Raw genomic sequence first — 27556 nt, forward strand, 5'->3', positions numbered from 1 at the left:
AACATATGAAAGAAAATTTTTTTAAAGTAGCAAGAGAGAGTTTTAAAAGATTAAAACAGACGTTATTAAAAACAAAAGGGTAAAGGATAACTAAATCTAAAAGAATGTTCTAGAAAAATAGTATCAACATAAACAAAACCCTTATTAGGACAGACGTCATGAGACAAAGAAAAGAAGCTAGAGGAAAGAGAAAGTGGGAGAGAAATGACAGCATAAAGAGGATGGAAATTTAAGAAAGGTAAGAAAGACAGAAGCAGAATTAGGAATGAGAAAGGACACAAACACAGACTCTTGGGAAATTAAATACTCTTCAAGCTTACTTCCCAACATTCCCAGCTCCCACACTTGGCTGTGGCCTTAGGGGAGTACTCGTGGGCCCTTTAACTCTCCAGACCTCCTTCTTCACTAGGGAGAGGAATCACCTGACCTTTGTTCTTCCCTTGATATCACCATTTTCAGAATTTCTTTCCTAATCTTCTTCCCCAGCAATCCACATCAGATGTCATCTGTCTGAGATCTTATCTTATATCCCGAAAGGTATCTTTAAATCCTTAAAACACACTGAAAGGTAATCGTCTATTTCCAGCCATAGATTTTAAGCTTGTTGAAAGCAGTCATCATTTTCAGTCCTAGAGCGGCCCTCGTTTTGCACAGTTCTCTGGTAACTAAGATCAATGGAGCCATGTCAGTCAAGGACCCGGTTCAGATGGGCATGAGTTTCAGTTACACAAAATTGTGCAAATCGAGGACTGCCTGAATACAGTTAAGTGCCCAGTATTTGACATATACTAAGTAAAATATTGATGAAGGAATGGATGGATTCTCTAGAGCAGCTTACACACAGACTTGGAGTTGAACAGAATTTTCAAAAAAAAAAATTTACTAAAAATTAAGATAGAAATAAGGAAAATGAGGACAACATAAATCAGTCCCTGAGAGTATTCTCTTGCAAGACTCAACATTGATCCTGGGTTCCTTCTCTTCCTAATCCCACCCCACAGTCATTCAGTTACCCAGTCTTGTTAAAATTATCTTCTAAATATACTTAGAATTTCTTTCTCCCCTATTCTCTATCATCATGAACAAAACTCAGTCCTTTTTTTCTCTCATTCAGACTATTAGATAAACTAACTGGTCATACTACAACCAAAAGAAATCAGCCAAAATCTTAACTCAATATTTAATAAATACATACTAAAAAACAGTTTTAAAAACTTTTAACATATTTCAATTGTTGAAAGCATTTCAAACAAAGAGACACTGAAATTTGTCCTTACTGAAAAAAGCAAGAGAAGAACTGAGTAAACAGTGAGATCTCAAACGATGTTTATGATTTAACTTTTATTTAGTTTAACTCAAATTCTGGGAAGAAGCTTTTGATGAAGCTACCATATTTATCCGAATAAATTTATACTGCCTACTAGAATGCACTGAAATTGAGAGGGTCTATGATTAACAGCACTTAGATTTGATGGAATATTCAATAGATTCACAGGGGTGACTTATTTAATAAATTTTGCCTTAGGGAAAAAATTAAAGAAAAGTTCTTTAAATGAAGGCAGAAAAGACAGAACCTGTGAAAATCTTTGGGTTGAAACATTTAGACATTTTAATACAAAAATATTACAATAATATTTTGCCTATGGATACCCAACTGCTCAGCACAGTGTGTTGAATAGGAATTCCTTCCTCCATTGAATGGCTTTTGCACCTATCAAAAATCAATTGGGCATAATTTTGTGGGTCTATTCTGGGGCTCTTTAATCGGTTCTATGTGTCTATCCCTCTGCCAACGCCACACTTTCAATTAATGTAGCTATATAGTAAGTCTCATTGTCTGGTTGAGTGATTCCTCCCATTTCACTCTTCTTTGTCCAAGTTGTTTAAGCTATTTCAGGTCCTGTGCCTTTCCATATAAATTTTAGAAAAAGCCTGCATAGGTCACACAAAGTCTGCTAGGATTTTGATAAAAATTATGTTAAACCTATAGAGTAATTTAGGTAAAAAGGTCATCTTTACTACGTTGAGTCTCCCAATTCATGAATATGGTATGTCTCTCCATTTATTCAGGTTCTTTGATTTTTTTTTTCCATCAGCATTTTCAGCGTACAGATCCTGTACAAGTTTTGGAAGGTTTATACCTAAGAATTTCACTTTCTTTCACTTTCCTTCTTCCTAGCTATTCTTCACATCCCCCAGATCTCTTAAAATGTATGAGGTTGAAAAAAAAAAAAAAAAAATGTATGAGGTTGGATGATACAATAATTATACAATCATATTCCCTTAAGCAATCACTCTAATGTGCTTCATGTGAACTCTTTGATTTTTATGTGTTCCAGTAAAATATATAGAATTGTTTGGTACATGTATTTTTAAGATACATATATGGTATTGTGCTACATACCTCATTCTCACTCTGCCCTTCTTCACTCTACCTTATGTTTTTAAAGTCTATTCCTGTCACTAGGTATGCATCCAGTTGATTACTCCTCATGATGCATACTATTCCATAATGCATTTCTGTGTATTTTTCTTACCTTTCCCTCAATTACAGACACCCAGACTGCCTCAACTGCCAGCTATTACAAGAAACACTGCAATTAATATGCATTTATATGTCCCCAAATGTTCTCTAAAAAATTTTCCAATATATATATATAAGCAGTAGAGAATCAGAAAGAAGAAAAAGAGGGAGAGAGAACACATATTTTTGCTAAGTGTTGTCAAATTGCTTTCCAGAATAGCTGCACCAGTGTAGGCTGACGATTATTAAATATATTCTTAATTTGCATTCGAAATATACGATCCCATTAAAATAACAAATACACTAAATATATTGCGTAAGAGTTGCCAAATACAGAGATAATTTAATTTAAACCTACTGTGAAGGTTCGTAATAAAAACAAATTAAGCAAATTGGCCTAGATCATCCTAAAGTATTGCCCTGAGACTACAGCTAGAAAGTAAGTATATTAAACCCAGATTTTAAAAATCATAACATGAACAGAGAATTTATTGTTCCTTCTTAAACCGCAGGACACCTTTGTCCACCCCTCTGACCCCTTTCCTAAATCACACTTTCCAGGGATTTCGTGTCCATCTCTCTCCATATTGTCTTTCCTCACATAAAGAGAAAACCCTCTAAAATGCCGCCCAGACAAGCAATAATAATATTTCACATTTCCAGCAGGTAGGAAGTACAACTATCAAATAGTGACATAATTTTATGGAACAATAATTAGCAACATTTGGACCAAAATAAAAATTATCTTAATGAACAGTACCCTCCAAAGTAGTTCAGTGAAATCTTAGATGAAACTTTTTGCCATATTCTACCAAGCACAAAACCTTTCACATTGCTCTGAAGACTATGCATTTACTTATTGATTCCATGCTGTTGTGAAAGGACCAATTTAAAGTTAGTGGCTCTATCTGAAAACTCACAAATGCATAATCTAAAGAAATACCAAAGTAAACTGCATACCTCCCCTAAAGTGATCAAATGAATCTAGCAATATCAAAAATATCAAAAGCCTTTCACATGTGAAGTTCTTCTCATTTGGCAAAGGATACTAAGAAGATTAAGGCTTTCGTTAAGCCACTGAATAGTTTTCCATGGACTCTGTCGCTTTGCACCAAACCTTAGATTTTGGTGTTTATGTTAGTTTCTACTACAGTGAGAGTCAAAATATTACAATTTAATACCATTTAATGAAATTCGAAATTACATCTGATTACCAGCTGGGCAGTAAAGAGAGTTTGCTTTAAAATGTACCAGTTATTATTCACCAAATAATTTCTCTCAATGGCTTGTCTTTACCATTAGAGAGCATGTTTGGCCATAACCCCACACACCTGCAATTTAACTCTTGGAAAGCCCATCGGGAGCAGGTCCAAGGAAGTCTGGATCACCAAGGCCCTTCTCCTGCCTGGCCACTGAGGCACTTCTGATAATGTGCCAATTGACTTTATGCAATTCCCCACTTACAGAAATTCCATTAGACAATTTTTACCCTGAGATGTTCTGCTGCCACTCAAATGTTAGGGAAAAAATATACACCACACGTAAAGGAAGAAGGATAGCTACCATCTACTGAGTGCTTATTACATACCAGGCATGATACTAGTTACTTTACTGGAATTACCATGACCAATTCTTATTAATTGCAACCTAGAAGAAGGTACTATTATTATCCCCATCCTACAAGCAAGGAAATGAAAGCCTAGATGCAGGTCTTGAGAGAGTATTCAAACTCAGGTTCTCTAACTCTAGAACCCTGTTCTTAAACTCTTAAGCATGTTGCCTATCTGATAACAATAACAAATGTTTTCCCATAACAAAGACCAATGTTTATTCTACTATAAAGTAGCTTCAGTTTATTCCTACTTATGGTAAAAAAATGAATATGCTTCATAAGTTAACATTCAAGTCAAGTTTACACCCTGAGGAGATGGAGTCAAAGAAATAGTACAAGAGGAAAATATTCTTCAAGGTGCAAAAGTTCAATTATCTTTGTTTATACTAAAGTTAGCCCACAGGCAGAATTACTCTGGCATAAAAGAAACACAGCATAGCTATCCAACAATTACCTTTTATTTACTGTTATGACTTTCTGGATCTTGAGATGCTGTTTCAAGCTCTTTGCCTTCTGCATGAGAGCTATAGCATATATATCCCATTTATTGCTAGATATATTTTATGCTAAAAGCATGAAGATATGCATGGATAATTTCCCATCATGAACAGCTACATTGAGGAATGGCTATAAAATTTAAGTCCTCTATTTGCCTGAAGAAAGAGAGGTATTTTATTTTCCATTATATCTTACCACTTTACCAATTAAATATTATGTACGATTGTTTAATATTTTAATCTTAATCTGCTCTTCCCCCAAGGCTATAGAGGGGAAAAAAGCGTAACTATTAAGAAAATTCTCACAGTTTTAATAAACTGTACTTTATAATTTAAAATGAATTATTATATTATTTAAAATTTCAAATTAGACAATAATGCCACTTATATGAACTGTAAGTATTTCTAATTCATTAAGAGATGATATAATAAAAAGACATTATTGAAATGATTGATAATTATTGATATTGTTTGGTAAACAGAACTTAGTTCATTTTTATTTATATAAAAATGTAAAATGTGCTCTTGGTGTTCTAAGAATTACCACCAAGACTTCAAATTTGAGTCTTAAGGGACTTAAGCTCATCACAGAACCTTACTTGCTGAGTTATTGACAAAGATTTTATTTTCAATTTTATATAACCATGTTATACCTTTTATAATTAAAATAAGTTTAAAATAAATTTTTCATATATAAACTCATGATTTTGCCCATAATTTCTATTATGCAACTTTATTCTAAATACTTTCTCTCACTACATGCTTTCTCCAGTCCATTCTCAAAGTTTGTTTACAAATTTCATTCAAGTCAATCTTACTTATTGGTGTGTTATTCATTTCTTTATAAAGCCCTTCACTTTAAATTATGCTAAGTATTGAAAATAGGTTTCATTGGATAGAATCATGAGTTATTCTATCAAAATTAATTTTATTTTCATATTTAGATATATGTTATTGAAACAACATCTCTTTGTCTGTTTGACTTACTTCACTCAGTATGACAATCTCTAGGTCCATCCATGTTGCTGCAAATGGCATTATTTTGTTCTCTTTTAAGGCTGAGTAATATCGCATTGTATATTATATTGTTTATATGTGGAATCTAAAAAAAGGCTACAAATGAACTCATCTACAAAACAGAAATAGAGTCACAGATGTAGAAAATAAACTTATGGTTCCCAGGGGTAAGGGGGAGTAGGGATAAACTGGAAGATTGGGATTGACACATACACACTACTATATATAAAATAGATAACTCATAAGGACCTACTGTATAGCACAGGGAACTCTACTCAATACTCTGTAATGGCCTATATAGGAAAAGAATCCAAAAAGAGTGGATATATGTATATGTATAACTGATTCACTTTGCTGTACAGCAGAAACTAACACAACATTGTAAATCAACTATACCCCAATTAAAAAAAAAAAAGAAAGAAAGAAACATCTCTACATCTACTTTACAGAGCTGGGCCGTAGGGAGGAGCTGGATGTCGCCTGGCTCTTCCACACCATTACTCTTGTCAATGATCAACCTCCTCCAATATGTTTATGGCGTAGATTGTGGTGATGGTTTCACAGGTGTATATTTATCTCCAAATTGTTTGTATCAAGTTTTATACAGGAAATACAGCTTTTTGTTTATCAATCATACCTCAACAAAGTGGTTTTAAAAAAAATATTTAAAAATTAGAGCTTCCCTGGTGGCGCAGTGGTTGAGAGTCCGCCTGTCGATGCAGGGGACACGGGTTCATGCCTCAGTCCGGGAAGATCCCACATGCCGCGGAGCGGCTGGGCCCATGAGCCATGGCCGCTGAGCTTTCCCATTTGGGCCGCTTTCCCAAATGGGCCGCTTTCCCATTTCCCACCACAGCTATTCAAAACTTCACCACCATACACACACTTCCTATTCCATTTTACACCATCCCCTAGAGCTCCAGCAGGGTTCACTGTCCCTAAGCACATTGCCACAGAGGGGGATCACCCCCAAACTTGGGGTTCAACCAGTAAGGCAGAGGAAAAACAAAAGGTTTTCATGTGGCATATGCCACACAACAACCACAGTGAGACACAAATTAATATCTCACGATAAACTACTACTTATTAGGTAGTACGCAAAATGTGAAAAGACACATTGTTGAGTTTTAAAATAATTTGTTTAATATTTTAATAATGCCAATATTTTATCTTTCTTGTAAAAATAATATAAATAAATTGATCATTAAATCATAGCATTACCTAGCTTAGATAAAATTTTGTAGGGCCTTAAAATACATTGGACATTTAATAGAGACAAATCACCCTTCATGAAACTAAATATGTTGACTCAAAAATAGCTATTAAAAAAATGATCTATCAAAAGAGCTGGTAAGTGCATCAAGGGTATATTTCAACAGAATTTGTTAATGAAATTTATAATCAGTAAAAACATATAATGAAATTATTACTTTTACTGTAATTGTATTCTTCACATTAAATAAATTTAGATATATTCAAAGGATCCCTCAATCTTTACCTTTCTACCAGCCTCTTATAAACAGGGAAATACCCTACTTTCAATATTAAAACTGCTTACTGTTAGAAATATTAATTCCAAGACACACATTGACAAAATATATTAGCTGACATCATCAAAAAAAATCCATATTCAGATGTTAAATGCACAAAGCTAATCTGGGGGTGGGGGAAAGCATGAATTTCACTTTTAATATCATGTCCATTTTAGATTGCATTATCAACATAATGAAAAAGTTTGTTCATGGAGTAAAAGGTTTTTAAAAGAATTCATAAATATTACATTACAAAGTGAGTGTCAACCACACATTAGTGACATCACAAGTTTCCCTTGACGTTTACTGCCACACAATATTTAGAAAAATTTGATATTAATTCAGCTTATTTTCTTTTTTTCTATATTTAGTTATAAGAAAAATATTTTAAAGAAAACATATTTTGAATCTTCTAAAAATGCCTGATTAACTTTAATAGCCTATTACTACTTTTGGAAGTAAACACTTCTAAGATAAATGAGCTCTGTTTCAAAAGTAGTTAATAATTAATTGTTTCTTTCTTTCCATAGATTACTAATATTATCAACATTAACATTTGAAAATATAAAACAGACTCAATTTAAATACTAGGAAAAAAAAGATTACATACCTTGTCTACACTTTATAAAAGGTCACTGTACTTTGCATGAATGTGGGATTTAGGAAATTCATTGTTTCTAAAATATCTAATAGACAATAGGTTGATCAACAAGTACTAAGTTTAGAGAGTAGAATGGTGCTTAGCAGGGGCTGGAGGGCGGAGAAATGACCCTGGTCAAAGAATACAAACTTCTAGTTACAAAATGATTAAGTTCTGGGGATATAATGAACATCACTGTGATTACAGTTAACAGTACTGTAGTATATACTTGAAAGTTGCTGAAAGAGTAGATCTTAAATGTTCTTGCTGCAAAAAAGAACTGGTAATTATGTGACTTGATGGAGGTGTTAGCTAACAACACAGTGGTACCCATGCTGCAATACGTAAGAGTATCCAATCAATGGGTTGTACATCTTACATTTACACAATATCAATTATATCTCAATAAAGCTGGGGAAATTTTTAACATAAAAAGATAAAAGGTTTTTTAACCTAAAACAAAAGTATTTCTTTTAAATTCACCCTCAGAGCCACGTGACGGTTGCTATCTCCATGCTCATATAATAAATGTAAGGAACCAGAAGATCCCCTCATCTCACCATCTGAGAAGAGCAGAGAATCACACAAGGAAGTGGGAGACACGAGGGCCAGAGAGAATGATGTGAGGATGGTAGTTCCATGGATTGATGGTGGAGGGTGGGCTAGAAAACACTTGCAAACACAGGAATCCGTGTTCAATTTGAAATTATTTGTGATTTTTAGACTTCACCTTCCTTTATCACCATCATCTCATAAAATTTATTTTATACATACAACTTAGGTTAATGTGTGTACGTGTATGTGTGTGTCTATGGAGTGGTAATTAAGAAAAAAATTTTCATATGAAATTAATATGCTAGAAAAGAGACACAAAAGCAAATGAAGGAAAGCAGGGAAGCAGAGGCAGTAGTAACCATGAGACTGCAGACTGTGGAAATGTGCAGAAAACTTCTGGAGAGCTTGAACTGCCATAGAATATGGAAAGAAATTTGAATTAATTTAGCTAAAACTTTAAGACGTGGCAATATCTGTACCTAGAAGAAAATTTTTAATACATACAGAAACACAACATGGTACATATCTCCTAAGTGTGTATACAGATTCACAAGACATATTCATAAGAGAAAATAAAGAACACGCAAAATAAAGAAGTATTTTTGGAAAGACATTCAGACACCCCAGTAATTAGGAAACTGCACGTTTTGAAAACAAGATACCATTTCACATCTATCAGTTCATCAAATTTTATTTTAAAATTCTTTTTTAATTAAAAAATTTTTTTAGAATTTTTTTTTAAATTCTGACAATAATTTCAGAATTATTGGGAAGTGTTGGGAAGGATGTGGAATAAGGACAAAGCACACCACTGCTTGTGAGAGTTTAAATAGGTTCAGCTCCTTAGAAGAGTAATTCTGCAAAATATCTGGTCAAGTTGATGAGGTCACAGCCTATAAGCCACAATTTCACTTCTACATATAAACCCTAGAGAAACACATGCCCTCGGAGACATGAACAAGAATGTTTGTTGCAGCACTACAAGTGCAAATGTAAGTTGGGAATTATTAAAATATCCATCACAGGGAGGGTAAATAAATGCCACATATCTATAAAAAGAAATTGTATAAATCAATTCACACAGACGAATAAGAGATAGGGGGACAGATAAATCTCAAAAACATAGCTAGTTGTAACCTCCCACACGTCCTGGCCTTTACTCAATACATAGTTACCTTTTAAGAATCATCCCTTGTGATCCCTCATGTAAAAGTAAGATTAAACAAATATGAAGATAACAAAATGATAAAGACCCTGATGAAATGCCAACTCATCTTCTAGGCAATAAATACACAGTTCTCACACTGAAAAGATTTAACTGAAAATGGGCTTCCCTGGTGGCGCAGTGGTTGAGAATCTGCCTGCTAATACAGGGGACACGGGTTCAAGCCCTGGTCTGGGAGGATCCCACATGCCGCGGAGCAACTGGGACCGTGAGCCACAACTACTGAGCCTGCGCGTCTGGAGCCTGCGCTCCGCGACAAGAGAGGCCGCGATAGTGAGAGGCCCGCGCACTGCAATGAAGAGTGGCCCCCGCTTGCCACAACTAGAGAAAGCCCTCACACAGAAACGAAGACCCAACACAGCAAAAATAAATTAATTAATTTAAAAGAAAAAAAAGAAATAGAAAAGCCTGATTGTGCCAAAATAATTAAGAGAAAGGTACAACTTTAAAAAAAAGAAGACTTAACTGAAAATGTATTTAATATAAAATCAAGAAAGAATTGTTTAGCCTACCATAAGCAGGTTATTGTGCTTTCTAGGTAAGATTATCATAGCAATAGGTGATATTATCATAACCTATCATCAGTCAGAATTAAAACAACTGAAAGTTTACTTCCTAAAACTTAAAAAAGAAATATGGCAAAGTAACCTCTTAGTTCTACACTTCAATGTGTTTCCACACTTAGTTCTACGCTTTTCAAATTTTTTTGCTTCATGCAAAGCAAGCTTTATTTCCAGCTGAAAAGTAATTTAAGCTCTGGAACTTTCATCTAGAATATATTAAAATTAGTCATTTTCATAATTAATAGCAGCTTGCTGACACAGATTCAAAAAAAAAATTTTTTTAACGTTTCAGAGATACAGGACAGTTGGATAAAGACCAATTGCACTGGTGGCTGCCGTGTGAGATAACACACTAAACCACGCGCTGCTTCAAACCAAGGGGAAAATGCAATCACATTCAGAATACACCACCGACAGAAACATTATAACGTGCTCCTTCCTGGTTACTGGGAGCCGGGGGTGGGAGGGGTACGCCATGAAGCTTGTAGGATCTTGAACCCAGGCCCTCGGCAGTGAAAGTGCTGAGTCCTAACCACTGGAAAGCCAGGGACTTCCCTCCTTCCTAGCTTATAAAATCCGTGAACAAATGTTGGCGTATCAGAAGCCTGAAGGAGCCAATAAAAGTAAAATAGCTTGAAAATTTGGGCAACATACCATCTAAGCACCTGGCGGTGCCGGCACTTAGTAGGTACTCAACAGAGATATTAAATGCATGAAGGGAAGGGAAGGATGAAGGGGGAGAGGGAGAGCGGAACGCTTTCATTTTATTTCAGAACCAGCTTCCTGCTAAGTATCATTCATTCATTTATCCATGTATTCATGCAGTTCAGTTAATTACATTTACTGCATATCTGCTCTAGGTCTAGAGAAAGAGAAAAGCCAACACGTCTCCTCAACACTGCCAGTCTAAGGCTACCTGTTCTCTTACCCTTGGGCCTTTGATCAGGTAATTCTCAGTGTTAGAAATAACACTGTTCCTTTATCCTTGCACATAATGCTCTTCCAAGGGATAATTTTAAATATCGTTCACCTCTGTAAAGCATAACAAAAGTGAACAAACTAAGATTAATGTACTCCAGGCTTACTATTGTAACATTTATATAAATCTACTCATCTTCTCATACGTTAAGGTATTCAAATATTCACTACATCCTTGTGCCTTTGATTATATGTATGTGGATATGTACATACATTTTACACCAGTTTTACAGTAGCTATACACTAGCTATACACTTCACAGTAGGTAATATCTGTTAGTGTAAAAGAGGACAATACTTTAATTACATTCACATTCTCACTCTTAATTTACCTGCTTTTTAAACAAAGATATTTAATTTTGAACACACTCCTATATTTCATTAAAAATAGGAATGTAATTTTTATTAAAGTCCTAAATCTAACATTTCAACCCAAGAGGACAAGCTTACCAATCTTTCAGGTACTTTTAATCAAGAATGAAAATTTAGGGAGACGCAAGAGGGAAGACATATGGGAACATATGTTTATGTATGACTGATTCACTTTGTTATAAAGCAGAAACTAACACACCATTGTAAAGCAATTATACCCCAATAAAGATGTTAAAAAAAAAAAAGAATGAAAATTTAATTAGCCCAGAGAATGAAATCGTCAACAAAAATATTAACTCCTTCTTGTTCTAGATATCGTTCATCACTGAGTCTTTTGTGATAATGCACTTTTTAAATGCCATATAAAAAACTGGAAACTTCCAGAATAAAGACTTAGTATATACCATATATTTTAGAAATATGTGAGCTATTTGAAGATGAGAGAAATAGGAAAAGATCTATCTCTAAGGAAAGATAAAACTTCTTAACCTTATCTTTATAATGTTTAAACAAAAGATAAGCTTCTGTATTCTCCCAAATATTCCTGCAGTTTATTTTTGAAAATTATGCTGAAAATTTTGTATAGTTTTAAATTAAAGAAAACAAAAACTAAGCCCTATTCTCTTACTTAAACAGAGATTTTAAAACTGACAAATTTGAAAGCTGGGTAAGAGTTGCTTTTTTACAGTGGTTGACACATTCTCTGTCAACTTCCACTATTTCTTCAGGAGTCACACCAAACTTTAGTGTATAAATAAATAAAACATTTATAAAAAATATTTGCAAAATGTTTTCTTTTCTTTTTTAAAGTATGATCTCTATTTTTATTTATTTTTTATACAGCAGGTTCTTATTAGTTATCTATTTTATACATATTAGTGTATACACGTCAATCCCAATCTCCCAATTCATCCCACCACCACCACCCCCTACCCCCCCTGCAAAAGGTTTTCGAGGCAGGCAATCCCACACTCATAAAGCGGCTGAAGGGAAACAAACTCTTTCGCATTATTGCAGGCTGCCCGCTTTATTCATGAACGTAATCAAGCCCCTGAAAATGAAGAGCAGTTGTTGTCTGCACTGTGACGAAGCCAGCAGTCTCTGTGCAAACAGCACCACTAATTCATGAAGAGCAACAGACACAGGGATACCCGCTTGCTCCTTTCATCTTATCAGAGGCTGTATGCTACGTGAATGACAACCCACAGGACACAGTGAACCCCAGGTCGTACTTATGGGTTCTTCCAAAACCATATTTTTGTTTGCCTGTTTTATTTTCAGGAGACCTATAACACCTTAACTGAAAAAAGTAGAATTATCCCAGTAAGGAGGCTGATTCCAGTCCCAGTGATATTACCTTCCAGGGCTAAATTCCAGAGCTGAATGTGGGCTGTACGTGGAATAACCTTATGTCTTCTGGTACCAGCTGCCGGCACTGTCTCCTCTCTTCGGAGCAATCCCAGCCTCCCAGCAGCCTTTATCTTACAGTCGTGTGGGGTCCGCTACACCCACACACCCAAGCGATCATCCCCACCAGTCATATCCAAAGGTTTACTTCAAAAACATGCTGCCAGGCTTCCCTGGTGGCGCAGTGGTTGAGAGTCCGCCTGCCGATGCAGGGGACACGGGTTCTTGCCCCGGTTCAGGAAGATCCCACATGCCGCAGAGCGGCTGGGCCCGTGAGCCATGGCCGCTGAGCCTGCGCGTCCGGAGCCTGTGCTCCACAACGGGAGAGGCCACAACAGAGAGAGGCCCGCGTACCGCAAAAAAAAAAAAAAAAAAAAAAAAACATGCTGCCGAGGAACCCCATAAGATCTATGAGAGAAGGGACCATACTACATCCCAGTCCAAAGTCTTTTATAACCCACAATATGGCTAAAAGGACAGGGTAGTACTGCTGAAGTAGCAAATAGAAGTGAAATATTAAAAAATAAAAAGATCGAAATGTAGCACACCTACTTACATGACTTAAGCAGTGAAATGATTTCCTCCATTAAATTGCTCTCAAGCAGACTAAGTTTCCCACTAAAATGTATTAGCTTCTTTCTTCTTAGGAAACACAAAGGCTGATTTGTGTTCAGACATTGTCATTACATAGAAACTAGACAGAGGGCTTTACCTATTGATAAAGTAGCCTGTTCAGTTATGATACAGCAAATGTGATCTCTCAAATGGCTTTTAGCACATATATTTAGCTTGTTTTTATGGAACTAAGCCTGAAGCTACTTATTCTATTCATTAAATTAAAAGCAGGTATTCTTCTTGTAAGAGAATTTGTTCCAGTAAAGTTAGTCTTTAGGAAAATTTCTTCTACAGCTGTCTTGCCTTCTCATGATTCTTAAATAAAACTGATATGTCACAAAGGCAGAAGATGACAATTTATTATAACAAATTATATTTAAGAAAGGCCCTACTTTTTTCACTTTTGTAATTGATACTTAAATACACAGCAAAACTCACCCTGTTAAATATATCAGGTGCAATTTACTGAACAAAAAAATAACAAAAGTTATACATAATATTAACTGACACTCCAGTAGAGATAATCTCATGTCCTTATACTACTGATCAGTTGTCGCCAAACTTTTAGCAATATCACCAAAAGTTTTCAGCAGCCTAAACCCATGTTAAAAGTCTAAACATTCCAGGTTTTAGATTTTTCCCAATCTTTTGAATTTAATGTGCTCTATCTTGATCAATTTATCCAACAATATGTGAAAAGGTTTTTAGAGTATATTTGAAGACAGAAGAAAACGTTCAACTACCATTCATTGAGTCCCTATGTGACGGTAACTGCTGGCGCTTTCTTTCACCTACATGGTTAACACTGCTCTCCAAAAACGTAGGTTTGACTTGTCACGATCTTCTTCGGCCATACCTTCTTACTTGGAGGGATTTAGTTTTGACATTAAAACATGAGAAATCATAATGAAGCTTCCCTGTTCAAAAATCTTTAATGATTCTCTCAAACTCAAGTTGATGTTTCAAGTCTTCTTTCACGTGAGTCCAACTTACCTGTTCAAGCATATGGTCCACAATTCCCATCCACATCTCCCTGTTCTGGTAAGGTTGATTTATTCACTGCCCCCTTTATCTCTAAACTGTATTTTCCATATTGTACACACTATCATTTTCATAAGAAAAAATCATTACATCACTTTCTGTGGGTGGTTAATATCTTCTAGTTCAGTCAGTTCAAGCCACCAATCTTTGCTTAAAAGGCATATCAATATATTTGCCTCCAACAATTTCACATGAATAAATTCCATAACATAAATAAGGTTGTTTTCTAAGACATCTAAAAATATTACTGGATTAAAACATCTTCAAATCTGACATGTCACAATTTCTATAAAAAAATCATCAATTCATCATGAACTACATTTTAATTCAACTTAAATTCTGTCCAGATTTATTACATTTATTTTATTTAATAAGTATAGTTTTAAAAACTAATCAGCTTTGTGATTTAGTTCTGTATGTAAACAAAGCACAAATTATTTAAATAGATTGACATTAATATACTTATTTAAAAGGAATACTAGCAGAAGTTATATTTTGCATTGAACAAAAGCAATAATTTTGTTTGAAAAGCAGTGTAATCTAAATATTTTCATTCTAATAATACACAGAATAGCTAATGCTTTATAAAAGGAAAAATAAATTAAGCTATTTTATTGTAGCAATAAGGAATTGTACAGAGGAGATGACTGAAATAAGAAAAAGATCACCTGTTTTCCAATGTGTATTATAATTTTATAACCCATTCATTTTATTTCTGAATATATTGTTTGAATTAAGGTTGAGTTCTGGTCGTAGCTGACCCTTAAACATCCAATTAATATTTCTTATTTTACTATTTATCAGACTTGTCTACCCTTCGATATATCACACTGGTGTTCCTAGGAAAATCACATGAAGTAGTAGAGGAAAAAATTAGACAAATATTTTTTTAATTATATTTTTGAAAATGAATCTATCATTACCCAGTTAAAAGTGATGAGACTTTGTTTTATAGACTATTTTAATAGAATCTAATAATCATGTCTGTTCATACTGAAGTAAGACCATGGGTCAGAGTATTGCGGGATTTGGCAGAACCCCCAGAAAGGCATAAATTTCACTAACATTACAGACTCCCTACTCTAAGTCAATTTATATGCCCCAGAATAACCTCAGAAACAAGCTGTGAAGGTCAGAAAAAGCTAAAACCTCATTTTATACCAGAATAATATGCAAAGACAAAGAAGTAAACCTAGACAAATTTACCAGTATAATAATAATAATAGGTAAATTACATAGCAAGATTTACGTTCAGTTTCAGAAATGATACATTTACCTTGAAAGGCAGCTGTGTTTCGAGATATCAGAAACTTTAATGTAGAGCTGGATGTTTGAAGCACCTGCTGCATATCTTGGCGAGCTGCAATTTGATAACTTTCCTCCATCTTCCTGGTGCAACATGCAGGGTTTTTGGCTATGCAAACCTGAAGATCAGGCCCTGGAATACACAGAATATTTTTCATAATAATTACCTGTTCATTTAGCAAGCACTAGATGTTACGTATCAGACATGAATGATCAGCACTGCACATTACAGGTTCATGTCCTATATGCCCACCAGAAAAATGATACCAGTGGGTTGACACCAGCCTTAGGATACCCTGGATCCCACAGGAAACTGTCAGAAACTGGCCCCATCCACCGGCAGGCAAAAAACACAAACAAAGGAAGGTTAAAAAATATGCTACTAAACAACAAATGGATCACTGAAGAAATCAAAGAAGAAATCAAAAAATACCTAGAGACAAATGAAAATAAAAACACAACAATCTAAAATCTATAGGATGCAGCAGAAGAAGTTCTAAGAGTGAAGTTTATAGCAATACAAGCTTACTTCAGGAAAAAAAAAAAATCTCAGAAGAACAACCAAACCTTATACCTAAAAGAACTAGAAAAATAAGAACAATGACAACAACAACAACAAAATGTTAGTAGAAGGAAAGAAATCATAAAGCAAAAATCAATGAAAGAGAGAATTTGAAAAAACAAAAAAACAGTAGAAAAGATCAGTGAAACTAAGAGCTGATTCTTTGAAAAGATAGACAAAACTGATAAACCATTAGCCAGACTCATCAAAAAAGAAAGAGGGCCCAAATTAATCAAATTAGAAATGAAAAAGGAGAAGTTACAACTGACACCACAGACATACAAAGGGTCACAAGAGATTACTACAAATAATTATAGCCAAATAAAATGGGCAACCTAAAAGAAATGGATAAATTTCTAGAAATGCACAATATCCCAAGACTGAACCAGGAAGAAACAGAAAATATAAACAGTCTAACTACCAGTAATGAAACTGAATCAGTGACAAAGAAAAAGAAAAACAAAGTCCAGGACCAGATGGCTTCACAGGTGAATTCTACCAAACATTTAGAGAAGAGTTAACACCTATCTTTCTCAAACTATTCCAAAATATTGCAGAGGAAGGAAGCTTTGGAACTCATTCTACAAACACAGCATCACGCTGATACAAAAACCAGGCAAAGGTATCACAAAAAGAAAATTACAGGGCTTCCCTGGTGGCGCAGTGGTTGAGAGTCTGCCTGTCGATGCAGGGGACACAGGTTCGTGCCCTGGTCTGGGAAGACCCACATGCCGCGGAGCGGCTGGGCCCATGAGCCATGGCCGCTGAGCCTGTGCATCCGGAGCCTGTGCTCCGCAACAGGAGAGGCCACAACAGTGAGAGGCCCACGCACCGCAAAAAAAAAAAAAAAAGAAAGAAAATTACAGGTGAATGTTACTGATGAAAATAGATGCAAAAATCCTCAACAAGGTATTAGCAAACCAAATTTTCAATATTATATTAAAAAACTCATACATCATGATCAAGTGTAATTTATCCCAGTGATGAATGGATGGTTCAATATCCCCAATCAGTCAATCAGTGTGATAACCACATTGACAAATTGAAGAATAAATATTATATGATCATCTCAATAGATACAGAAAAAGCTTTTGACAAAATTCAACATCCATTTATGATAAAAACACTCCAGAAAGTGGGCAGAGACGAAACATATCTCAACATAGTAAAAGCCATATATGACAAACCCAAGCTAACATAATACTCAGTGGTGAGAAACTAAAAGCATTTCTTCTAAGATCAGGTACAAGAAAAGGATATCCACTCTTGCCACTTTTATTCAATATAGTGTTGGAAGTCCTAGCCACAACAGCAGACAAGAAAAAGAAACAAAAGGAATCCAAACTGGAAAGGAAGAAGTAAAACTGTCACTGTATGCAAATGACATGATACTATACATAGAAAATCCTCAAGACACCATCAAAAACCTACTAGAGCTCATCAATGAATTCAGTAAATTTGCAGGATACAAAATTAATATACAGAAATCTGTTGCATTTCTATACACTAACAATGAACTATCAGAAAGAGAAATTAAGGAAACAATTTCATTTACAATCACATCCAAAAGAATAAAATATCTAGGAATAAACCTACCTAAGGAGGTAAAAGACCTGTACTCAGAAAACTGTAAGACACTGATGAAAGAAATTGAAGATAACATAAACATATGGAAACATATACCATGTTCACTGATTAGGAGAATTAATATTATTAAAATGACCATACTACCCAAGGCTATCTACAGATTCAATGCAATCCCTATCAAAATACCAAGAGCATTTTTCACAGAACTAGAACACATAATTTTAAAATTTGTGTGGAAACACAAAAGTCCCTGAATAGTCAAAATAATCTTGAGAAAGAAGAACAGATCTGGAGGAATCATGCTCCCTGATTTCAAACTATACTACAAAGCTACAGTAATCAAAACAGTATCGTACTGGTACAAAAACACATACATATATCAGTGGAACAGAATAGAGAGTCCAGAAATGAACCCACACTTATATGGGCAATTAATTTATGACAAAGGAGGCAAGAATATACAATGGGGAAAAGACAGCCTCTTCAATAATGGTGTTGGAAAAACTGGACAGCGACACACAAAAGAATCAAACTGGCTACCCTCTCACACCATGCACAAAAATAAATTCCAAATGGGTTAAATACCTAAATATACGGCCCAAAACCATAAAGCTTCTAGAAGAAAACATAGACGGTAAGCTCTTTGATATCTATCTTAGAAATATTTTGTTGGGTATGTCTCCTCAGGCAAGGGAAACAAAAACAAAATAAATAAATGAGCCTATGCCAAATTGAAAAGCTTTTGCACAGCAGAGGAAACTATCGACAAAATGAAAAGGCCACTCACTGAATGGGAGAACATATTTGTAACTGATATATCCAGTAGGGGTTAATATCTAAAATCTTCAAAGAACCCATACAACTCAATATCAAAAAAACTAACAATGCAGTTAAAAAATAGAGGTTCTGAATAGACATTTTTATGAAGAAGACATACAGATGGTCAACAGACACATGAAAAGATGCTCAAGATCACTAATCGTCAGGGAAATGGAAATTAAAACCATAATGAGATATCACCTCACATTGTCCAAGTGGCTATTATCAAAAAGACAGCAAATAACAAGTGTTATCAAGGATATGGAAAAAAAGAGAACCTTTGTGCATTGTTGATGAGAATGTAAATTGGTGTAGCTGCTATGGAAAACAGTATGGAAATTCCTCAAAAAATGAAAAATAGAACTACTATATAATCCAACAATTCCATCCCTGGGTATTTACTTGAAGAAAACAAAAAACACTAATTTGAAAAGATATATGCACCCCTATACTCACTGCAGCATTATTTACAATAGTTAAGATATGGAAGCAACATAAGTGCCCATCAATAAATGAATGGATAAATAATGTAATATATATATATCATATGTGAGATATATGTATCACATGTGATATATATATAAAGTTAGTCATGAAAAAGAATAAAATCTTGCCATTTGTGACAACATGAATGGAACTAGAGGGTATTATGCTAAGTGAAATAGGTCAAACAGTAAAAGACAAATAGTGTATGATTCCACTTATATGTGGAATCTAAAAACCAAAACAAATGAACGAACACAACTAAACAGAAACAGAGTCATAAATACAGAAAACAAACAGGTGGTTGCCAGAGGGGAGGGGAATAGGGAAAGAAAGAAATAGGTGAGGGAGATTAAGAGGTACAAACTTCCAGTTGTAAAATAAATGAGACACAGCGTGGGGAATATAGTCAATGACTACATAATATCTTTGTATGGTGACATATTGTAACTAGACTTATGGCAATTATTTTGAAATGTATTGAAATATCAAATCATTATGCTGTGTAACAGGAACTAACATAGAGCTGTACACCAATTGTACTTCAAAAACAAACAAACTCATAGAAAAAGAGATCAGATATGTACAGGGAGTTGGAAAAGGGGCAACTGGATGAAGATAGTCAAAAGGTACAAACTCCCAGTTATAAAGATAAGTAAGTACTAGAGATGTAAAGTACAATGTGATAAATATAAGTAACATCGCTGTATGTTATATATGAAAGTTAAGAGAGTAAATCCTAAGAGTCTCACCACAAGGAAAAACTTTTTTTCTATTTCTTTGATTTTGTATCTACAAGAGAGGATAGATGTTCAGTAAACTTATTGTGATAACCATATCATGATGTATGCAAGTAAAATCATTATGCTGTATACCTTAAACTTATACAGTGTTGTATGTCAATTGTATCTCAATAAAACTGGAAGAAAAAAACTACAATGTGATACCACCTCACACCCATTAGAATGACTACTATGAAAAATACAGATGATAACAAGTGTTAGCGAGGATGTGGAGTTATTAGAACACTTGTGTACTGCTGGTTGGAATGTGAAATGGTAAAACCACAGTGGAAAACAATACGGCAGTTACTCAAAAACCTAAAAGTAGCATTACCATAAGATCCAGCAATTCTACTTCTCTATACATATCCAAAAGAATTGAAAACAGTCTTGAAGAGATATTTGTACACAATATTCGCAGCATATTATTGTACACAATATTGTACACAATATTCGCAGCATATTATTCACAATAGCTAAAACATGGAAGCAGCCCAAGTGTCCATGGATTGATGAATGGTAAGCAAAATATGGTATATACATACACTGGAATATTATTCAACCTTAAAAAGGAAGGAAATTCTGACTTATGCTACAACATGGATGAACCTTGAGGACATTACACTAGGTGAAATAAGTCACAAAAACACAAATATAACTCTACTCATATGAGGTTCTTAGGATCACCAAAATCATAGAGACAGAAGGTAGAATGGTGGTTAGCTGGGGCTGGGCAGAGGCGGGAGACTGGGGAGTTACTGTTTAATGCGGACAGTTTCAGTTTTGCAAGATGAAAAGAGTTCTGGAGGTAGATGGTGGCAGTGGTTTGTGTAACATAAACGTATTTAGTACCACTGAACTGTGCACTTATAAAGTGGTTAAGATGGTAAATTTCATAGCTTACTGCAATAAAAACAATTAGAAACAAATCTTGCTAATATGATTAACAACTCTTATCCTAGACAGGAGCCCAGGGCAAGCCCCGTTATCCATAGCAGGTACGCTAGAGAACAGAGAAAAAGGTATGTGGCGTGGAATAGTGCCTGAAGAGGACAACCTTGAGGGTGCATCATGGGGTGAGCCTCAGGGCATCCCAAGCCTACCCAGGTTTCAGGACAATTGTATTTACATGGCCCAATATAATACAGTTATTCCCTTATTTTAGGGTAGGAGTAACGGTTATGCTCTTTGATCTCTGCAGAGTTTCACAGCTTCCACATTAGCTCTTCACTGATCAACTGTAGATCAGCAAACATAAAATATGCAAATGTGCATGTGTGTATACACACACACATACACACAAAAGCCACCTTTCAATCTCCTCCTTTTCCACACAGATTCAGCCTCAGGCTTCAGTTTCTGTAAGTTAGACAAATAAACAGCAGCGTCCTTGAGCATTGCACAAAGGCTCAGACACATAAAATGTGTCACAGTAGGTAACACCTTGGCAATTATTTTTTATTTATATTGCCTGAAGTTATACAAATGAAAATTCCACTTCAAACAGTAAAACTAACTTAAAGAAAACAAAGCTATCTTCTCAGCTTTCTTCCTAAATGGAAAGATTGAGGAATTAGAGTTCAGAGAAAAACAATGATAGAGACTGGGGTAGAGAACCAATGAATAAATATTAAAGGATATAAACATATTTGCTACAGGAAAGACTGCTAGGGAATAAAAATAATGATAATAGTAACAACAACAACAATAATAGATCACTGCAAATATCTCTCCAGAATTTAAATACCTAACATCACTTTGCTAGATCACATTCTTTTCTTTTTTTCTTAACTGTTCAACTAAATTTTTTTTTACATCTTTATTGGAATATAATTGCTTTACAATGGTGTGTTAGTTTCTGCTTTATAACAAAGTGAATCGGTTACACATATACATATGTTCCCATATCTCTTCCCGCTTGCATCTCCCTCCCTCCCACACTCCCTATCCCACCCCTCTAGGTGGTCACAAAGCACCAAGCTGATCTCCCTGTGCTATGCGGCTGCTTCCGACTAGCTAGCTATTTTACGTTTGGTAGTGTATATATGTCCATGCCACTCTCTCACTTTGTCACAGCTTACCCTTCCCCCTCCCCATACCCTCAAATCCATTCTCTAGTAGGTCTGTGTCTTTATTCCTGCCTTACCCTTAGGTTCTTCATGACATTTTTTTTTTCTTAAATTCCATATATATGTGTTAGCATACGGTATTTGTCTTTCTTTTTCTGACTTACTTCACTCTGTATGACAGACTCTAGGTCCACCCATCTCATTACAAATAGCTCAACTTCATTTCTTTTTATGGCTGAGTAACATTCCATTGTATATATGTGCCACATCTTTATCCATTCATCCGATGAGGGACACTTAGGTTGTTTCCATCTCCGGATTATTGTAAATAGAGCTGCAATGAACATTTTGGTACATGACTCTTTTTGAATTATGGTTTTCTCAGGGTATATGCCAAGTAGTGGGATTGTTGGGTCATATGGTAGTTCTATTTGTAGTTTTTTAAGGAACCTCCATACTTTTCTCCATAGTGGCTGTACCAATTCACATTCCCACCAGCAGTGCAAGAGTGTTCCCTTTTCTCCACACCCTCTCCAGCATTTATTCTTTCTAGATTTTTTGATGATGGCCATTCTGACTGGTGTGAGATGATATCTCATTGTAGTTTTGATTTGCATTTCTCTAATGATTAATGACGTTGAGCATTCTTTCATGTGTTTGTTGGCAATCTGCATATCTTCTTTGGAGAAATGTCTATTTAGGTCTTCTGCCCATTTTTGGATTGGGTTATTTGTTTTTTTGTTATTGAGCTGCATGAGCTGCTTGTATGTTTTGGAGATTAATCCTTTGTCAGTTGCTTCATTTGCAAATATTTTCTCCCATTCTGAGGGTTGTCTTTTGGTCTTGTTTATGGTTTCCTTTGCTGTGCAAAAGCTTTTAAGTTTCATTAGGTCCCATTTGTTTATTTTTGTTTTTATTTCCATTTCTCTAGGAGGTGGGTCAAAAAGGATCTTGCTGTGATTTATGTCATAGAGTGTTCTGCCTATGTTTTCCTCTAAGAGTTTGATAGTTTCTGGCCTTATGTTTAGGTCTTTAATCCATTTTGAGCTTATTTTTGTGTATGGTGTTAGGGAGTGATCTAATCTCATACTTTTACATGTACCTGTCCAGTTTTCCCAGCACCACTTATTGAAGAGGCTGTCCTTTCTCCGCTGTACATTCCTGCCTCCTTTATCAAAGATAAGGTGACCATATGTGTGTGGGTTTATCTCTGGGCTTTCTATCCTGTTTCACTGATCTATATTTCTGGTTTTGTGCCAGTACCATACTGTCTTGATTACTGTAGCTTTGTAGTATACTCTGAAGTCAGGGAGCCTGATTCCTCCAGCTCCATTTTTCATTCTCAAGATTGCTTTGGCTCTTCGGGGTCTTTTGTGTTTCCATACAAATTGTGAAATTTTTTGTTCTAGTTCTGTGAAAAATGCCATTGGTAGTTTGATAGGGATTGTATTGAATCTGTACATTGCTTTGGGTAGTAGAGTCATTTTCACAATGTTGACTCTTCCAATCCAAGAACATGGTATATCTCTCCATCTATTTGTATCATCTTTAATTTCTTTCATCAGTGTCTTACAATTTTCTGCATACAGGTCTTTTTTCTCCTTAGGTAGGTTTATTCCTACCTAGATATTTTATTCTTTTTGTTGCAGTGGTAAATGGGAGGTTTTCTTGATTTCACTTTCAGATTTTTCATCCTTAGTGTATAGGAATGCCAGAGATTTCTGTGCATTAATTTTGTATCCTGCTACTTTACCAAATTCATTGATTAGCTCTGGTAGTTTTCTGGTAGCATCTTTAGGCTTTTCTATGTATAGTATCATGTCATCTGCAAACAGTGACAGCTTTACTTCTTTTCCAATTTGGATTCCTTTTATTTCCTTTTCTTCTCTGATTGCTGTGGCTAAAACTTCCAAAACTATGTTGAATAAGAGTGGTGAGAGTGGGCAACCTTGTCTTGTTCCTGATCTTAGTGGAAACGCTTTCAGTTTTTCACCACTGAGGATGATGTTGGCTGTGGCTCTGTCATATATGGCCTTTATTATGTTGAGGAAAGTTCCCTCTATGCCTATTTTCTGGAGGGTTTTTATCATAAATGGGTGTTGAATTTTGTCGAAAGCTTTCTCTGCATCTATTGAGATGACCATATGGTTTTTCTCCTTCAACTTGTTAATATGGTGTATCACGTTGATTGATTTGTGTATATTGAACAATCCTTGCATTCCTGGAATAAACCCCACTTGATCATGGTGTATGATCCTTTTAATGTGCTGTTGGATTCTGTTTGCTAGTATTTTGTTGAGGATTTTTGCATCTATGTTCATCAGTGATATTGGCCTGTAGTTTTCTTTCTTTGTGACATCCTTGTCTGGTTTTGGTATCAGGGTGATGGTGGCCTCGTAGAATGAGTTGGGGAGTGTTCCTCCCTTTGCTATATTTTGGAAGAGTTTGAGAAGGATAGGTGTTAGCTCTTCTCTAAATGTTTGCTAGAATTCGCCTGTGAAGCCATCTGGTCCTGGGCTTTTGTTTGTTGGAAGATTTTTAATCACAGTTTCAATTTCAGTGCTTGTGATTGGTCTGTTCATATTTTCTATTTCTTCCTGATTCAGTCTTGGCAGGTTGTGCCTTTCTAAGAATTTGTCCATTTCTTCCAGGTTGTCCATTTTATTGGCATAGAGTTGCTTGTAGTAATCTCTCATGATCCTTTGTATTTCTGCAGTGTCAGTTGTTACTTCTCCTTTTTCATTTCTAATTCTATTGATTTGAGTCTTCTCCCTTTTTTTCTTGATGAGTCTGGCTAATGGTTTATCTATTTTGTTTATCTTCTCAAAGAACCAGCTTTTAGTTTTATTGATCTTTGCTATCATTTCCTTCATTTCTTTTTCATTTATTTCTGATCTGCAGATCACATTCTTAAACATGGCCCAAGAAGGCCCCAAGTTGGACCACTTCTTCCTTCCCTCCTGCTCTAGCCTCATCTCAAGTAACATCAGCCATTGTACTCTTCCCTTCACACACCAGCCTTCTTTTATTTCCTCATATTCACCAAGTGCCCTCTTTGCACAGAGCCATTCTGCATGCTCTTCCCTCTGTCTTAGACAGTCTTGCGGCAAACACACACCTTCCCTGACTTCATTCCCATCTATTTTTCTTTAAGTCTTAATTATGTCTTCCCACAGGAACTTTCCTTAACCCCACTGACAGCTCCAGTCCCTACTCTATGCCTTTGGACTGCCCCTCATTCCTCTTCATTGCACTTATCATCATAAGAAAGCAAAGCCAAATGGACCCCAAACAGGTACTACATGGTAACAAGATATATTTTTAAAATATTTCAAAGCCTGGCTTCAAAGAACATGGCATAACTGAGGATGCTTATGAAACAACAAGAGTACGCAACCCAAGCTCAGGAGCAGCAGCCGTGTTTCTGATCAGTAAAACCAAACTCTGCGAGAAGGAAAGTGCTAAAAACAAAATGAAATTAAAAATAAAACAGCAGGCTCCTTGCTGAAGGGGCCCTCGACCAGAATTGTGTGGGCTTTTCTTAATTGCCTACCCAGAGGCAGCAGTACTGGTTACTACGTTTTCCCTTCTGTCCCCCCACTTAAGAAACTGTTAACAGCCATCTACCTGCTTGTGTACTTTTGTTCATATGTTAAAACAGAAACATTGGGAGGCATTCTGGAAAGATGGTGGCAGTGGCAGCATAGTTTTCACGATCTCCAAATCCCCACATGGACCAGACAGAACAACTTGAAACCAAGTCCAAAAAATACAACAAAACTGGGTGACGTAATATCCCCACAACCTTCAAAATATATGTGGAGTGGGGAAAAAACAGCAACAGCCACAGATCTTCACAGTATCAGTGTCTGGGCAGAAGAGAGAAAAATGAAAGAGAGGGATAATGTCTGAAGGACCTAAGGACAGATGAAGCCCCAAAGAGCCAATCAGAATTCACAAGAAAGCACAGTGGACCAATCTGTGAACAGCAGCTGAAATGGAGAGTTTTGCCCTCTCGATCACTGGATGTGCGCAAAGTAGCCAAGATTAAAATGAATGAATTAGCAGGAGCAATACAGACCCCTATGAACTCTCCAAAGAGATCCAGCAGGCTCCTTTCCAAGGAAGAACCCCACGCAGAAGAGAAACGTCTGGAAGCGGAATGAAAATTCAACAGAAGAAGGAGTTAAGAGACATACACAGAGAAGGTCCAGACCAAAGTGGGAAGGGAAATAAATCCAGAAAATTTCAGAAAACAAGCAGCCATACTTTTAAACACTACATAAAACCAACAGAAGAAGAAACTCTGTAAAGTCACAAAAACTATTCTGAAGTCTATTTCAACCTAAATTTCCAAGGAAAAACACCAACTTCATGTGAACTGAACATCAAAAAATATTGAGGTCAAATCTCACACAGAGTTATTACGATAAAAAAGGGAATAAGGAACAGAATAACATCCCTACAGACAAAGAAATCATGCCAGAAAGACATGCCCTCCCCCCAAACAATAAAAAATTCAACCATGCTATTTCAAAGCAAGCTAAAAGATGACATAAAACATGAAAGAACAGCACAAATCAGAGTTTTAAAAATTCAGATATGAGGTGACAGTACTCAGGAAAGAATTAAAGATGAAAGAAAAACATTCTGAAGAGAATACTAAACTAGAAGAAACACAGAAGCCAATCACACAAAGGTAATACCTTAAGAGAAGCAGAGGGTGGAAAATAAGGAATTGTGAAAAATCAAAAAGTACGCAAGGATTTGAAAGACAGTGACAGAAGAAATATTGTTTATTATGTAAACCCCTGAAGAAGAAAACAGGACAAATACTAAAACCTGTATTTTATTCTATGCTGAAACTGTTGTGAGGGTGAAATGGGATAAAATAAGTAATTATGGACTATTCAAATTCTGTTCTCTAATTCTATCCCGTATCCCTGAAAATCAGGATTTTTTTAGTGAAGAAGAAAAGAGATACAGACATAATAAAGAAGAGGTTAAGTAAAACTCTGCAAAATAGATAGCTAGTGGGAAGAAGCCGCATGGCACAGGGAGATCAGCTCAGTGCTTTGTGACCACCTAGAAGGGTGGGATAGGGAGGACGGGAAGGAGATGCAAGATGGAGGGGATATGAGGATATATGTATACGTATAGCTGATTCACTTTGTTATAAAGCAGAAACTAACACACCATTGTAAAGCAATTATACTCCAATAAAAATGTTTTAAAAAAAAAGACCATTAAAGATATCAAAAAAAAAACAAAAAAACTCTGCAAACTTGACTTAAAGTAGCAATATGAAAGCACGAAGAAATTTACCTTTAAAAATATATATTTCCTAGTTGCACTGAAAAGGCCTAGGAACA

At 35.5% G+C, this 27556-nt stretch overlaps 1 protein-coding gene across 1 annotated transcript in view; it reads right to left on the reverse strand.

Moving 5' to 3' along the window:
• Positions 1-27556, reverse strand: part of GPC5 (glypican 5) — a 1357540-nt gene that overhangs the window by 1300528 nt on the left and 29456 nt on the right. Inside the window, exon 2 of the mRNA XM_067713048.1 lies at positions 15854-16015. Coding sequence (XP_067569149.1) covers positions 15854-16015 — 162 coding nt within the window. The remainder of the gene's footprint in view (positions 1-15853; positions 16016-27556) is intronic.

Source organism: Pseudorca crassidens, chromosome 18 (assembly GCF_039906515.1).
Source record: "Pseudorca crassidens isolate mPseCra1 chromosome 18, mPseCra1.hap1, whole genome shotgun sequence".
Lineage (NCBI taxonomy): Eukaryota > Metazoa > Chordata > Mammalia > Artiodactyla > Delphinidae > Pseudorca > Pseudorca crassidens.